The 13,237-nt window shown below is 32.1% G+C and overlaps 1 protein-coding gene across 1 annotated transcript in view; it reads right to left on the reverse strand.

The window, feature by feature from the left end:
* The window catches only part of LOC124530009, a 95,841-nt gene that overhangs the window by 11,105 nt on the left and 71,499 nt on the right, over positions 1 to 13,237 (reverse strand). Inside the window, exon 7 of the mRNA XM_047103982.1 lies at positions 7,840 to 7,932. Within this exon, the coding sequence (XP_046959938.1) occupies positions 7,840 to 7,932 (93 nt within the window). The remainder of the gene's footprint in view (positions 1 to 7,839; positions 7,933 to 13,237) is intronic.

Consider the following 13,237-nt stretch of genomic DNA (forward strand, 5'->3'; position numbering starts at 1 on the left):
ATCATAAATTGCCAAGTCTTTCAAAATCAAAGTCAAAAATATTTAATAATAATAATAATAATAATAATAATTTATTTATTCTCTCCCACATTACATATATTACAGTTTAAACGTATCTTAATAATAAGTACAATAATGTGTGGGAGACAGGAGCCCAAACTAGGTTGCCCTGTGCTAAGGGTCTCCTGGCTCCACCTCTAGGATATCAACAATTTGTTATATAAAATTACATGTAATATGAAAAAGACCAAACATGATATAGACATTGTAAATTATGAAATAAAGACAAATAAAATGAAAAGTAATTTATGTTCGTGACTTTGTTGTATGTGTGCGCGCATCTGCGAATTTCCGTGTATGTGTGTGTGTGTGTGTGTGTGCGTGCGTGTGTGTGTGTGCGTGCGTGTGTGTGCGTGTGTGTGTGTGTGCGTGTGTGAGTTAGTCGGATCGTGGTTATGTATAGCCATTACATTATTATTTTTTCTGTCTCGTCATAGTCAAGTGTTAATAGCCAATCAGTTAGTTTTTTCTTACATGAGAATTTAATTAAATTTGAGATTGTAAGTATTCTATTTATCTTATTATACAGCCTTCCTACTTTAAAATTATAAAATTTTTGGGCAAAAAAAGTTTGAACTCTTTGAGTTTCACAGACCTCATAAGATCTTCTTGAGTCAACTGTATCTATTTGTGATGTATTTATCATTGAGTGTTTTTTTAAAATCATATTTTGTATGTAAAGTTTTCTGACAGATAGAACATTTGCCTCCTTATATACATTTACAGTTGGGAATAAGCGAGGCTTAGAGAGAGCTACTTTAAGCAACATTCTTTGAGCTCTTTCCACCTCAATTATGAGCGTTTTATTCGAGCCGCCCCAAACTGATATGCAATATGCTATTAAAGATTGGCATAATGATATATAAACAGTCTTGACGAGTCTCCAGTCAGCGATATTTCTTAAATTTTTAAAGATATAAGTGAGTTTTCTAATTTTTTGACTTATTTGCATTAAATGCCCTTTAAAGGTGAGGTTCTGATCGATTGTAACACCTAAGTATTTAGTTTGATCGGTTCTGTTAATCATGGGACAGTTACATGTAATGTGATTTTTTTGATTGCAGGAATGAGCTATTAATTCATGTAGAATTTTATTACGGTAGGTGTTGCGTATAAAAAAGGTTATGTATTGAGTTTTTTGTGGATTAAGCGTGAGAGTGTTTAAAGCCATCCAGTGATTAACCGTATTAAAACCCTCTTGTGCTAATAAAAATACCTCATTCCATGTTTTACCATGAAATGTAAGAGTGGTGTCATCGGCGTATGATATTATTTTACACTTGCTTAGATTAAGGTTACAAAGCTCATTTATATAGCACAGAAATAGGATTGGGCCTAAAATGCTGCCTTGGGGAATCCCATAGGTGATAGGACTCTCATTGCTAATCACATCACCTATTTTAACCTGCTGGGAGCGATCTTGCAAGTAATTTTCAAAAAGTTGTAGCTGTTTACCTCTTATACCTAAAGCTTCTAACTTCTGAACCATTTTATTAAAAGACACCGTATCGAAGGCCTTTTGAAGATCTATAAAAATTGTAAGGCATTTTTCTTTATTGTCTAATTTATCTACAATGTAATTTGTGAGGGAATGAACTGCATCTGATGTTGATTTTCCTTTCCTAAAGCCATATTGTGAATCAGATAGTAATTTTTTATCTTCCAAATATTTCAGAAGCCTACTATTTATAATTTTTTCAAGTAGTTTAGAGAGGGAAGGTAATATCGAAATAGGGCGATAGTTTGATACTATGTTTCTGTCTCCGGATTTGAAAATTGGTTTAACGATGGATTTTTTAAGAGAAATGGGGAATACACCTTCGGATAAACATCTATTAAATATGTAGGTCAGTGGGGTCACAATAAATTCATTTAAACATTTGAGTACTTTAGAGGAGATGCCATCCCAGCCAGGACTACAGTCTGTTTTTAGGTTGATGATATATCTCCGTATTTCATCTTCAGTAGTATCTAAGAGAACAAATGAACTATTTTTGGTTGATGTACTATGGACGTTGGTTAATGCGGGTGGAAGGTTTAGGGTTATTTTTGTTGCCAGATCTGCACCTATATTCGCAAAGAAAGAATTTATTGAGTTTACTGATTCAAGGGGTGTTTTATTTATATTTAGTAGTTCAAATGGTGGGTTTGTCGTTTTGTTTAAGTGATTAATATTTTTTATTACATTCCAAATTTTTTTATTATTATTTCCAGCTGCTTTAATTTCGTTTCTTTCGTAGTCCCGTTTACATTTTTTTAAAATTTGATTACAGAAATTTCTATAACGTTTGTATGTTATTCTTAGAGTCTCATTATTTACTTCTTTCTTTAATTTGTAGTGCATTCTATCCCTCGTTCTTATACATTTCAGCAAACCTATGGTTATCCAGGGTTTTTTTATGATTTTACTTCGTGGAAGTTTTTTTGTGAGAGTATTTTTCAAAATAATAGTTTGTAAGAGATCTATAAATATCTTCATGCACTGATCTGGATTTTTATTAATATCATATATACCACTTAAATCTAAGTTTTTGCAATCATTTTTTAATGTTTCCATATTTAATTTATAAGAGTGTTTTATTTTATTATTAATATTATTCGTATTTTTCTTCAAACAAAATAAAATTGGTTCATGATCAGTAATAGCTGTTTTTAAAATAAATGTAAAAGAGGGTAGTTTTGATTTAACAATTGTGTGATCTAAGCAACTGTTCATTCGAGTAGGTTTGTAATATGCCGGGATTAAACCAAAAAATGACAAGATTTCAAGATAATTTGAAGTGTCCTGGGTTAATTCAGCAATATTAATATTAATGTCTCCCATTAATAATATATTTTTATAAGACGAAAGCTGCTTGAGCAAGTTGTGTAGGGATTGGATGAAGTTATCTAGCTGGTGGAAACTAGGGGGTCTGTATATAGCAATTATCACCGTATCTTCATTTATTCTTATCGTTAGGCAATTTGCCTCTAACATGATGGGCTCCTCAACTTTGAAAACAATATTATTGTTTAAAATTACAATGACACCATCATTTTGATTGTAATTAACTGAAGTACTAAAGCTCGTGTAACCCGGGATATTTGGAAGGTTTGTGACGTTAGAAAGCCAGCATTCAGATAATATAATAATGTCACAGTTGAGATTTAATCTCGATAGTAACACATTTAGGCTATTAAAATTTTTATATACGCTTCTGATGTTTTGTTGCAATATTTTAAGATAAGCATTAGGTTTCGAAATTAAGGTATTACAATATTCTGGTTCACAACATATTAAGTCTGTTAATTCAAAACTATCAATATTATTTATATTATGTAAATCTGCCATTGTGCTTTAAAAAATAATATTTTAAGATAATTTAGGGAATTTATGGTGTATCTTAAATTATACTCACAGTAAGCCCGTTTGCGTTGAGTACGAATATAACTGAACAAATTAATTATGAGCATAGACATAAAAGCTTACCGACCGTACTGTGTGAATGTGTTAAATAGGTAGAATGAGCATTGTGTTTGTGATATGTTTGTGTGAGTGTGAAATGTGTACATATTCATAAGATTAGTAATAATTAAAATAAAAAGATACAACATTAAGGACCGCGAGTCGCTTAAGTAGTTTGCAAGCGTTTGAGATCTAGTTCGTTTTTTAAACGAATTGAGGGTTCATTTTCTTTTTTGCGTAAAAATATACTACCTGGAGTGGCCCAGCAGAACTTGTAATTATTTTTCGCAGCGAAATCTCTAGCCATGAAATGCAGTCTTTTCATGCTCGGTGTAAGGAAGTCTGATACATAAATTGTTGTTTGAGGTCCATCGAGGCCCAGGTGCATGGTGTTCAGTCTGACACCGTTATTGTCCTTCGTGAGTTGTTTTATCGATCGCAATATTTTATCCTTCGTGCTTACCGTTGAAAATTCCACAATTACGGGTTTAGATGTTTCATTCTTTGAATATCCCCTGTGAATGTTTCGAATTTCCTGAGGGTCGATGTCAACCTTGAGTACATTTCCAAGTGATTTCACAATATCATGCAATTCCTGCGCTTTTTCTGTTTTTGAATTTGGAATATTTCGGATTTCTACACAGGTGGCGCGACTTCTTCTTTCCAGTAATTCAACCTTTTCCTCCAAATTTCTTATTTGTGCTTTGACTTCTAATTTTTCTTGCAGTAGTGAGTCATCTTTAATTTTTAATTCATCATATTTTTGGCTCATGAATTCAATTGATGTGGAAATTTGTGAGTTTTGATCTTTGATCATGTTAATAGTACTCAGCAGTGATTCATACTTAGCGTCTTGTGTGGCTGTCCAAGTGGAGAACATATTTTCAAATTTTTTTATAAAATATTCCAAGTCATCTCCCTGCTTACGCTTTAATCTCTGTGATCTTGTTGTTACATTCTGGTCTACAGTTATATCCGGTGAGGATTGAGAATGCTGCAGCATAGTAGTAGGTGTTTTTGGTGGAGAATGTTCAATTGGCATTTTTCAAGTTAATGAATAAATATAAATAATACCTCGTATTTTTCGTTCAAGAGGAGGTCCAAGTACCAGGGCAACAGGATTTCGGAAGCGGTACAAGCAAACGATAGAATCTCGTTGCGCTTGCAGATACTTCGTAGCGTGGTAGGCGTGGCCTTATAAGTTGTAATTCCGAAGCGTAGTGCACAAAAGTACTAGGCGCAGTAATGAGTGTGTACCTCTTGTTTGGTCATGCGCTCCTATTTATTGATCGGATTTATAATGTTTAGTATATGAATATATAAAATTTAACACAATTCACATCACAGACACGTGCACTCAGTAAGCTATCCAAAGAGAAAGAAGGAATTTATTAAATATAAAAGTGTTACACTTGCTCTCTTACAATTGTAACCCCACCGACTTCGTTTGAGCTGAGGTGCGATCTCATAGGAGACACCCTCAGGACGAACTTTAAATTCGAGCCTTGCGCTCAACCTTAGGGTTGAGGGCATTAGTTCTCGCCCGAACTTCCCGTGTCGCTGTAAAGGCCATTAGGGCCAACAGCAATACAACAACAACAACAACAACAGCCTGTAAATTGCCACTGCTGGGCTAAAGGCCTCCCCTCCCTTTAAGGAGAAGTTTGGAACATATTCCGCCACGCTATTCCAATGCGGCTTGGTGGAATTCACATGTGGCAGAATTTCTATAAAATTTGTCACATGCAGGTTTCCTCACGATGTTTTCCTTTAACGCTGAGCACGAGATGAATTATAAAGACAAATCAAGCACACGAATCAGCGGTGCTTGCCTGGGTTCGAACCCGCAATCATCGATTAAGATGCACGCGTTCTAACCACTGGGCCATCTCTGCTCAGGGCCAACAGCAATACTTCATACATATAAAAAACAATTTCTTACAATCACTGATAGTCACAAACTAACCCTTTATAAGTTATATTCAAATTTAAATAAGTATTATCCCTTACCTTAGATTAATAACACTGTTTTTATTAATTGACAAGGTGATGTAAGAAAATCATAGACCGGAGAACACGTGATGGTCAGCGAGCCTTTTTAAATGTGTGTTTACGATGATAAATTGTTAATATTTGTAACGGCCTTGAGGCGATAGTTACATTCAGAAGGTGTGATATTATATATAAAATCGTTAACGTTACCTTTACCACACAAAAGTCCTTTGACGGATTTTTTAACCTAACAATAGATAAGGTTTTCCGGGATCCCGTTGTAAAAGCTTATACATCCACAACAGATTTACAGCTGAATTGAGGTAATACTTCCATGAAATAAACTTAAAAAATATAATCAAATTTGTATTTTTTTGCTGAATCTACTCTAAGTCATCTCATACACACTAAGACGTCTTATAAGCCCTAGATTCACTCACTCGTACCAATGCATGCCAATAATTTAACGTGCAGGAGCGTTTGTAAGTGAATAGATCTATACCTGAGATTAAACAAAAGCTAGTCATTATAACTAAGGCTCTAATAAATTATAGAGTTACGGTATATAATTTCTATTTCAGTTCTAGGTAAACAATGCGGCTGAAATTACGTAGTGGAATTCATCTGACAGCGATTCATTTCTATTAAACATTATTTGAATGAAAGTAGTTGTTACCATATTAATTTCTGATGAATAAATTATGATTGATATCGCATATAACATAAAGCGTAAAGCGCTTTTGTAACATTCATAATTTAGCGTGTATATTTTTACACCAATGAACACTATACTGTGATTCTCTTATATAAGAAATTTAATATTTACCTCGAATACTGTTGAGTTTATAAATTATGTTTTCAAACGTAATTATTTTCGTAAGAGTTTTATTAAAAATTCTTAATGACACCTTTTCAGACTTTTGAGATGAGTAATTATCTCTTGGATCGGGATTCTCTGAGACTTCATTATAAATTTAGTTATATTTTGCGTTAGCTCGCGAAATTTCAATTAAAATTTTAGGCGGGGTAATTGGATAAGAGGACGGTAATTATCGCATGAATACATCGTGTGTTCATATCTCATTCATAGGGTTCAGTTGGCTAGGGAGTGATGTTAAGACCGCGATAATTACAAACTCCTTGCTTTCACCCAGTGATATAGATGAAACAAAGAAATAAATGACCGTGAAGGTTTTATTCTATTTTTAAATTTCATTACTTTTTAAAATTATTAATGTACTAGCCAGACCCGCACGAAATTTAGTAAACACAAACTTCCAATCCCCGTTTTACCCTCTAGAGGTAGAGTTTCGTAAAATTCGTTCTTAGGGGATGTCTACTCCCTATATGGACTGCCAAAATTCAAGCTTGTAGGGGTTAAAGTTTCTGAGATTTCGTGATTAAACAGTAATTCGTCTACATCGATTTGAAGTAATTACATCTAATGTAAGTGTACGGCTCGTAAATTTCCCACTGCTGGGTTAAGGCCTCCTCTCCTATTAATAACATTATTATTTTTTTATATTCCACTACGCTGTTCCACGGGTTGGTGGAATACAAATGTGGCAGAATTTCTATGAAATGAGACACACTCAGGTTTCCTCACGATGTTTTCCTTCAACACCGAGCACAAGATGAATTATAAACACAAATTAAGCACAAATATATAGTGGTACTTATCTGGGTTTGAACCCGAAATCATCGATTAAGATGCACGCGTTCTAACCATTGGGCCATCTCTGCTCTGATATATAATTTATTTCCCTTTAAAATATATTATTATCTCGAAATAAAATGTCATGAGAACTCTAATCATACAATTGTATAACATTACGTAATTTAAATAGAAATATATGCATTATACTTTTTCTATATAATAAATAAATAAAAGTATGTTTACGTACTCCTGACCGATCCCAGCCCTGTAGATGAATGAATGACGTAAGAGTATGTAGTTATTCTTGATGGATAATTGCCATCGGGATAGGTCTATTACAATACACAGATGTGTGGATAAATACAGATGCACTCGCTGTTACATAACTCTCATAATCCGAAGAGATGGCAATTCATTTCTACGTAATAGGAAGTTGACATATAATTTTTTCGTTTATGCTTTTAATTCAAAGTTTTAGTGTTACTTACAGTTTTTTCGTCAGTGATCCTTTAAAAAAGATGTCAATTAAAAAACAAAATTTAAAGTATTTGAAAATGGAATCAGCCTTTCTTTTTTCCAATATTTGTTTGAACGTGATCCAGTAATACAAAGAACAGCATATTTTTCAAATCTGTTGCCTATATCTTGCTTCCATATATATTTATAATATTTAAAATTCACTTACCAACATCATCGTGTTCAAGATCGGAAGCATCGTGAGCGACTTCGTCCTCTTCAGGAGCACTTTCGTACCGCTCCTTCAGTACCGTCCGAGGAACTGCAAGATAATCACCACTTTAATACAAGTGCTTAAGATAATAATTCCTTTGACAATGCAGAAGTGGCAAACTCAGATGCTTTATTAAAAGTAATGTAAGACGTTAATTTTAGATTCTAAAGATATAAATTATGAGACTTTTGTCGCATGAAAACGTTAACATAGAGAAAGTCTAAGCGTGAGTGATTATGAGCGATTAGCTTTTTATACGTTTTGATACGAAACGTTTCATTTTCAATTATATTTTAGATAAAAGGTTATTTTTAATTATATAAGGTTTTACTATAAATTATTAATTCTTAAGTGACTTTATTATTATTTTATAACTGAACTAAAAGTAGCCTATGTTACTCCTTATTACATCAGCTATCTCCTGGTCAAAGTAAAGTCAAAATCGGTCCAGCCGGTCCAGAGATTTGCAGGAACAAATAGACAGATAGACACATAAAAAATAGTAATTGATGTTTTTTTATAACCTTGGGAGCTAAGATATTACGTCCCTTGTGCCAGTAGTAACAATAGCGAACTTATCCTACAAACCGGAATACCATAATATCAAGTATTTCTACTTGATAGACTAATTTGTATTATTAACTTATATCTATTTATAGTTTTAAGTAATAAATCTTCAATGACACAACTTTGACGTTCGTTAAAATTTAAAATAGCAACTGACGGACGGAGAACACATGGAAACAAGAAAGATATATAAATGGAGATAGCCTTCAAATAATGCAATTTAAAAATAGAGCAGGTTATAAAATTTAGATTTATGGACAATAACAAGTCAAAACGTAAGACAATTTATTACAGTATTCAAAGCTATCTAGTGGCATTATGACGTCACCAAAATACTACCAAGAATTTTGTTCCATTTTTGAAAATTTATAAAGAAAAAAATTTATTTTTTTATGGAATATAAGCTCAAGCTTGATCACAGTCTTGTCTGTTGTAGCTTAAGGTGGAATAGACTTGCCTTGAAGATGTCTCTTGATTCTTACTCTGACATATCAGACGTATTTTTATTTTATTAATGGATATTATAGCATTTTATATACAACATCATTCTTATACCAATAAATCTATACTTAATATTATAAATGTGAAAGTAACTATGTCTGCTTGTCTCTGTTTCACAACTAAACCGCTGAACCAAATTTGATAAAATTTGGTATGACACAAATTAGAACTCTAAAGAAGGACATAAACTACTTGTTTGCCTAACACACGACTTCCAAACCCCTAAATTGCGAGCGAAGCCGCGGGTGACAACTATTTTATGAATAAATGAAAAAAAAAATTATTCAAGAAGGTTCTCATGCGTCCTAATGTGCTTACGGTTTTAATTGCTATTAAATCTTAATTTTTGCTTGTATATAAAGTTAGGTTCCCACTAGAAGCTATCCCCAATTTTAAACCTAAACTGAGCTTCAGTTTGGTTTTGATTATTAGAAACATTTAAATAACTTTAATTAATAATTAACTATTCTATATGAATTTTAAATCACAAAATGTTGGTAACAATGAATCAGCTAAGAGAATTCCTCTCTTGATACCTTTCCTGGATTCAAAGTTTTGGAACAATGGAGAGGCTTTGGATGAACTGGAATTATTCGGAACTTCTACTTAATTTAACATCCCTTGCTATACTATATATATTCACACGAGAGCTGAAAATATTTTAGTATTTTAAAACATAATGATATAGAAATCACGCAGAATATCTTTTGTAACAAACAAAATATAGCTCAGTATATAATATTAATATAAAGATTTTGCTATAATGACGTAATACTGTATACGGTCAAAAATCATTTATTTTTTGTTTAAAAAGAGTTTTTTTGTTCATTAAAGTAAAATAGATGAATAAAAAAAATTGTCTAAGTGAACTTTGATAGACGAGTACAAATTGCAATTGATCTATAATTTATTAATTTGTAATTATAATAAAAATAATTGTTGTAAATCATATTTAAATTATTTATTAGGAGGAAATATACATTTTACTTTATCAAAAAACTAATAATAAAAAAGGCTGGGTTTAAGTCACCAGTCTTTGTGATTCTTCTCACAATCGAGGTCACATACAAATGTGGATTACTTTTATTAGGCATTTATTCCTCTCAATGTTTTCGTTAGTAGGGAGTACGAAATGAATTATAAACTTTGCTAGAATTGAACCCACTAACAGCGGTTAAGATTTACGTGTTGTTGTTATTCCCTATATATACATATAGACTCATAACTGCTCCATAGTTACACACATTACAGTACCAGCCTGTAAAATTCCCATAGTTGGGCTAAGACCTCCTCTCCCTTTGAGGAGAAGGTTGGGAACATATTGAACCACGCTGTTCCAATGAGGGTTGAATGATGAATGACGAATTATAACACAAATTAAGCACATGAAAATTCTCTTTCTGCTCGCCTGGGTTTGAACCCGCAATCATCGGTTAAGATGCACGCGTTCTAACCAGTGGACCATCACGTATATAAGTATATTTAATTTGATGAATTAATTATTCCACATTGTATTTACAATTACTACGAGTACAATTTATTCTTCGAATTAAAATTATAAACTTGAGCATCTTTGACGCCTAAGGGTAAACTCAAATTGCTTTGGGGTTTATAACTTTTAGCACAAATTTTCAAATTTATAATTAGTTATACTAAATAATTAATATTATAGTCATAAACATTACTGGCAACTTTTAAAAGTAAAAATAATAGAATTATAATGTTACACACTTAATTACATTATAATAAATCTGAGAGTAACTCCTTTTTGCACTTATCGTTTTATTTTTACAAATATAAATATTATGAATGATTGTCTCATCTCTTTAAAAAAAAACATGTTCAAATTTAAATTCAGAATTCATTTCATTTATTTCATATTTATATAAGCGTACAGGAAAGCAACTTAGCTGAATTCTTTATTTCCCCGATCAACAATTTTTGTTCAAAATAATAATGTATTACATAAAACGGCCTAGAGGCGATTATGTATTTTCCAGAGAGAGGATCACCTATTAAGTCCTTATTATAAACACGGAAATGTACTTAACGTTAATTTTTTTAGTATTATTCTAATATCAATATTTCACAATATAATTATTGATTCTTTGATCTGATCTGATTGATACATTGACTAAAAAGGGCTATTTTAATATTACAAAAAGACACTCCAATTTTACTATATGTAAAGATTAATATAACATCGATAGAACGTTGTGTGTTCTATAATGAGATACCATTGTGCGGGCAGACACCGGATCATGGCTCGATCCAGATCGAAGGTTTTGCAGGCATTTCGAATTACTAACGGTTGGTTTGTCAAACTGAAACCTATCGTTAAATTGAGTATGGGCATTTGATGCAAATACTCGTAATAGAACTTAGAGATACGGTCTAACGTTTATAGATGTAATCAAAACTCTCTTCGTTAATAAATGGTTCTGTATTCATTGAATTACGAAATGTTTTATGCGTCATTTTGTAAGCTAAGACATAGGTCATTTTTGTTTTCAAGGTTAGTTTCGATAGTGATACAAACCGATATATATTTATTTTATTTAATACGTATACCTAGCCACTTATAGCTAACCATTAAATATCAATAGCCAGTAATTATACATATTGTAATTGTAGTAAAAGCAATCCTTGTGCAACTATTGTTCAATCACAAACCTTAACTTACATTTTTTTTAATTAAGTACGATTTACAATTTATAAAACTCTTAATTTCATAAATTATTTAATTTATTAAAAAACCGCATCAAAATCCGTTGCGTAGTTTTAAAGATTTAAGCATAAAAAGGGATATAGGGACAGAAATAGTGACTTTGTTTTATACTATGTTATAAACTTTTCAGTGTGAGAAAGCGTAATGTTACGTTACAATTACGTTGTTACTAAATTGACTGTGTGGATTTGCCATTACAAGTCTCATCCTGGTCTTGCTATTAATAATTCCACAAACATCCGGGAATACAAGAACATCCTTTGTGTATTGTTGTATTCCGTTTTGAAGTGATCGAGGCAGTTATTAGAGATACAAGAAATGTAATATCTTGAAGCTCTTGGCTAACAGCGTATTGTTAGTATAAAAAGTTGTTTATACTTTACGCATTGACAGTGATAAGACGGTATATCATTACCTTACTTGAAAAATTTCATTGATCATACCTACTAATTGTAACAAATATTGCTTAAATGAATAATATTGTTACTTTAAATATGTAATGTATAAAAAGTAAAAAAGAAGTAACAGCCTGTAAATTTCCTACTGCTGGGATAAGGCCTCCTCTTTCATTAAGGAGAGAGTTTGGAACATATTCCACCACGCTGTTCCAATGCGGATGTAGCAGAATTTCAATGAAATTAGACACATGCAGATTTTATCACAATGTTTTTCTTCACCGCCGAGCACGAGATGAATTATAAACACAATTAAGCACATATATATAGTGGTGCTTGCCTGGGCTTGAACCCGAAATCATCGGTTACGATGCACGCGTTCTAACCACTTTTATAATCACCTTTACTAAGAAGGTTTTATATGACTGCAAATACAAACTCTTATTGGTCAATCACGAGCGCCCGTATCCATGCAACCATAGTAATGTAAATCATTGCAATCTCTTTCAATGTTTAAACATATATACGGACAGATATAAATATCATTCCATGTAAGTAATGAGGATAGATGGAAGCAACTCGAGCGAGTAATAGAAAACAGTTGCGGAGCGTTTTATCTACAAACAAGAAATAAATGAAATCTATAAATTTAAATCGAATACAATATAAATTTGAAAGCTATTAAAATTTTAAAAGTTGATAAATTTCTATAATCAGTCAAAATATACTTCCAAGGTTCTTCTAAGCACTTTTGAAATTAACGATTCAGTTGCAGACAGACCTTAAATGTAAAGGTACCTCCGTTTCGGAATTTCGATTTGGAAGACTGACAAGTAACGAATATTTACTTTTTACACCAATTAAAATTATAATTTTGTTTCTGCTGTTCTAATTTTGTTTGTTATTTTTATTTATTTGTTCTACACGTAATAAGAGTTAGTTTTAAACTAAGATGATTTAGTTCTAGTTCAGACATTTATAGTCTTTTTATATAACACATACGAGACTAGCAAACGTCATAAATTATACTGACTTTTAACACATAACTACTTGCTATGGTGTTCTGACGCTTCATTTTTTCATATCTATTTAAAGTAAAAAGTAAAGTACAGTAAAGTAACAGCCTGTACATTTCCCACTGCTGAGATTAGGCCACCTCTTC

This window comes from Vanessa cardui, chromosome 5 (assembly GCF_905220365.1).
Source record: "Vanessa cardui chromosome 5, ilVanCard2.1, whole genome shotgun sequence".
Classification (NCBI taxonomy): domain Eukaryota; kingdom Metazoa; phylum Arthropoda; class Insecta; order Lepidoptera; family Nymphalidae; genus Vanessa; species Vanessa cardui.